The sequence below is a fragment of the Loxodonta africana genome, chromosome 7 (genome assembly GCF_030014295.1).
Source record: "Loxodonta africana isolate mLoxAfr1 chromosome 7, mLoxAfr1.hap2, whole genome shotgun sequence".
Lineage (NCBI taxonomy): Eukaryota > Metazoa > Chordata > Mammalia > Proboscidea > Elephantidae > Loxodonta > Loxodonta africana.
In genome coordinates this window covers 30,939,326-30,943,452 of record NC_087348.1, presented here as the reverse complement: position 1 = coordinate 30,943,452, position 4,127 = coordinate 30,939,326, and the positions used below count along the sequence as shown (strand labels likewise).

General features: G+C 35.0%; 1 protein-coding gene across 1 annotated transcript; it reads right to left on the bottom strand.

Moving 5' to 3' along the window:
- Positions 1 to 632: 632 nt before the first annotated feature.
- On the bottom strand, positions 633 to 3,462 carry LOC100666233 (olfactory receptor 5AL1-like). Its single transcript, XM_023542248.2, has one exon. It carries the CDS (start codon positions 3,331 to 3,333, stop codon positions 2,392 to 2,394), a length of 942 nt encoding a protein of 313 aa, XP_023398016.2. The 5' UTR covers positions 3,334 to 3,462; the 3' UTR covers positions 633 to 2,391.
- Between the last annotated feature and the right edge of the window lie 665 nt (positions 3,463 to 4,127).

Genomic DNA, 4,127 nt, shown 5'->3' with positions numbered 1-4,127 from the left:
AGCAGTTCAAATCCGCCAGGTGCTCCTTGGAAACTCTATGGGGCAGTTCTACTCTGTCCACTAGGGTCACTATGAGTCAGAATTGACTCAATGGCAGTGGGTTTGGTTGGGCTTTTAATCTTTAATCAAAAAATAAATAATCCAAAAATGCATGAAGGTAAAATTCCTTAAAAATATGCTCTAATATAATTATAAAATTATTTTAACATAAGTTTTTGGGAATACTTTTAGAATTTAACTATTCTCATGGAGCTTCATTTACACTTTTCTTGTAGACTAGTTTGTAATTCCTTCATATTTTCTCAAATGTATTTCTTATTTAAGAATTAGTTTAGAGACACCCATATTTGGATGCCTTCCTCTTGGCACTTTATTTGGTCTGTTACTAAGCATAGGAAGTTGACATTTTACTAGATTGGCAATCACGCAGCTTGAGATCCATTAGACATCATTTCTCCTAAAGACCCAACTTATAGATAAGAAAACCATGCCTCAGAGTTGTTCAGTGTCTCTTCCTTATATTCTAAACCAAGACAGTTGAGCAAATGGGACACAGTGACATCAAAGTGTCAAAGTGGAATTCAGTTTTCATAATATATACCGAATCTGGGTATGAGGGCAAGTGGTACCAGACACATTTGAAGTTAACGTCACTGATAGACAAAAGGGTGATAAAGAAGACAGAAGGTCTCTGCCACTATGTATGGTGACCTTTTCCTTCACTTTATTTTTCAATTTATATGAGTAATATGGGGGGAAGGTCCAGGTTTTGTGCCAGACTCAGGCTCACATATATTTTTGAGCTTACAAAAAATTTTTGCTGAAATATACTTTCTGAGTGATTTTGTGAATCAACATGCACTTTTTAAAAAATATTTCAACAGTGTTCAACTGTACTTGGAAGAATAGAAAAGTAATTAAAAGTTGAGCTTTCTGATTTGACAAAACTAGATTCAAACCTTGGTTCTTCCAGATATTAGCTATGTGCATGTTAGTATATTACATAAACTACCATATTCTCTTGATAGAATGGAGAATTTTATCTCAGCCGGGTATTATGAAAATTGACTGAGACCATTGGTTTAAAGCACTGCACTAAACACCTGACACAACAAAAAATCCAATTGATGTTTGCTCTAATTTTATTTTAAATACTCATAAGTGAGTAAATTAATAATTTATTAATCTAACCTTTACTAAATATAACAAGAATGAATCAATTTTTTTTTCAGAAAATGATGCATATTATCAATAATATTGAGTAGTAGGTATGAGGGAACTGCCCCCCCTATAAAAAATCAGTTCAAAAGATGTTCATTAACTCACATAAACATAAATTTAAAAGCGTTGAATTGCTTTAAATGATCAAAAGAAAATAACTTTTTGGTTTTCATAGTTTAATTTTGTGGATTTGAAAATGAAGTATTTCAAGTTGGCAACTATTTCCAAACAGGCTACTCCATTTTCTAAGACCAAATCAAAGGACTCATTAATGCAATTATAATGTTAAGGATTAAATGTAGTAGCCAACATTTATGAACTGTGCAATGTCTTTCATATTTATAGCCTGGTCTAATCTTCACAATCAGTCTAAGAGAAAGGAACTATTACTGCCTTCTGCAGATGAGGCAGTTGAGATACACAAATGTGAACTAATTCATTCATCACATTAACTGGAAACGCTAAAATTCTTAGCCAAACTGTTCGAATGAAGAGTCCAAGTTCTAACCACACACTTACATAGACTAGGCCTAACCACACGTGCACATATAACAGGCAGTGAATTATAATGACAGTAAGGGGCTCCAATGAGCTAAACTGATACGGAATTGGTGCCACTCACTAAATGTTCAGTGTCATGGTAACTCTCTTAGTGTTACTGTTACCAGTGGGATGCAGAGAAAGTAGAGTGTTGGGAAAATTACCCAGAGTATTTGAACCCAAAATTCCTGCTTTTAAATGTTGGCATGTTTTCCAGATAATCTATGCAGTAGGTTTGCAAATTAAAATAGCAGATGTTGATCTATTTTACTCTAATTCAAGTTTCTCAATATCACATGGATTTCAGATAAAATAAGTATTTCTCAATACTTTATTGATGAAGAATATCATGGTCAAAAGGGATTGCACTCTCTCCTCTTTTCCTCTCTCTCTCCCTCTCCTTTCCTCTCCTTTCAAAAACTCTAATAATCTTTACAAATCTCATTTTGTGTGGAAATCATTGGGAATAAACAGTGGGTGAGACTCACCATGAGTCTACAGAGCTATTCCTTAAAAACTGTGCTTGAACACTCGAAGTAAGGGGGTTTTGTCATTTGTCATTTGCCAGCTCTGTGACACTAGACGAGACATAACTCTAAGTTTCCTGATCCTTGCCCTATGATTCTTCATTTATCTGATAGCCAAACACAACTTTTCCTTAATTCCCTTCAGTGTATTTTTTACCTCCTGGTTTCTCAAGCTGTAGATCAGTGGGTTTAGCATGGGAATCACCACCACATAAAACACTGAAGCAAATTTATCTGTGTTCAGAGAATGGCTTGATTTGGGCTGTAAGTACATAAAACTGACAGTCCCATAAAATATTGTGATGGAGGTCAGGTGGGACACACAGGTGGAAAAGGCTTTCTGTCTTCCCTCAGCAGAGTGGATCCTAAGGATGGCTAAGACAATGAAGCCATAGGAAATTAACACAATCAGTAGAGAGAAAAGTGTATTGAACCCAGCAACGATTAACAACATCAGCTCTTTGACTTGAGTGTCAGAGCAGGCCAAAGCAACCAAAGGGACATCGTCACAGTAGAAGTGGTTGACCATATTGGAGTCACAAAAAGACAAACGGAATGTCATCACTGTCTGTACAAGACCCACAATAAAACCATAAACATATGTGCTAGCAACCAGTTGAGTACAGAGTTTCCTAGGCATGAGAACGACATAGAGTAAAGGGTTGCAGATGGCAACGTACCGATCATATGCCATGATGGAAAGCAAGTAGAGTTCACAAACTACAAATGTGATAAAACAACACACCTGAGTGGCACACGCATAAAATGTTATACTTTTAACTTCACACAAAAAGTTCACTAAGGTGTTTGGGGTGACAGATGAAGTAAAAGAAAAATCAATAAAGGCCAGATGGTTGAGAAAAATATACATAGGTGTGTGAAGCTGAGGACTGATTTGGATTAGCACAATCAAACCAAGATTACCCAGGACACTAATTAAGTAGATCACTAGGAAGACACTAAAGAGAATGGCTTGAAGGTCTGGGTTATCTGTGAGTCCCAAGAGGATGAACTCAGTCACTGCTGAATGGTTGCCTTTGGCCATGGAAATATTACAATAAACCCCTCCAGATCACAGTTCTGAGTATCTTGAGTCTGTTGGCAAAGATCAAGCAGATGTTAGAAGATGGCTCTGACCCAGCAGGAAAATCTTCATGCTAGTTCTGCATTTAGGATGAGGGCATTTGTTTTAGGCAGAAATTCAAAAACATGAAATTATGAAAGGATTTGTAAAGGTAGAAAGTAATTGATGCAAAATTTTTTATAATTGAAAAACCTATGTCATTGCTATTTTTAATAAGACTAACTGTGGACAGATTTTTGAACACACATGTCAAAATATTTATTAAAGCTATTGGAAAACCTTGAGTAAATGTATGCTATGTTCTTTGAAAAAACAAGTAAAAGGAAATAAGTCTCAAAAACTGGTTCTAGAAAATTTAATACAAACAGTCATATGTAAAATTTTGAATACTGTTGATCTCTGGACCATAAATTCAGGCTCATTTTTGTTTATTTTTTTTTACTTGTAATTCCTAGTTTTTTCTTCAATTGTTGTGTAGTATTTGGAATTAGAGGAGAAAAATGTCTTAGAAATATGAAAAGTCTCTCTCTTTTTGAAATATGAGTAACAAGGTTAGAGATGCATCAAGAGAAGCAGAAAACATATTTATCATGTATCTTCCAACTTCCAAATGCAAAGCAGGAAAAGAAAAACATCCTAAGATGAGTTTGTAGAAATGCAAGCTGGTTTCTAGCTAATTAAAATGAGATCTTTTTTTAATGAACTTTACATGAGCACAAAGTGATTTGCCCTTCTATTTTTTCTTACATTATCTT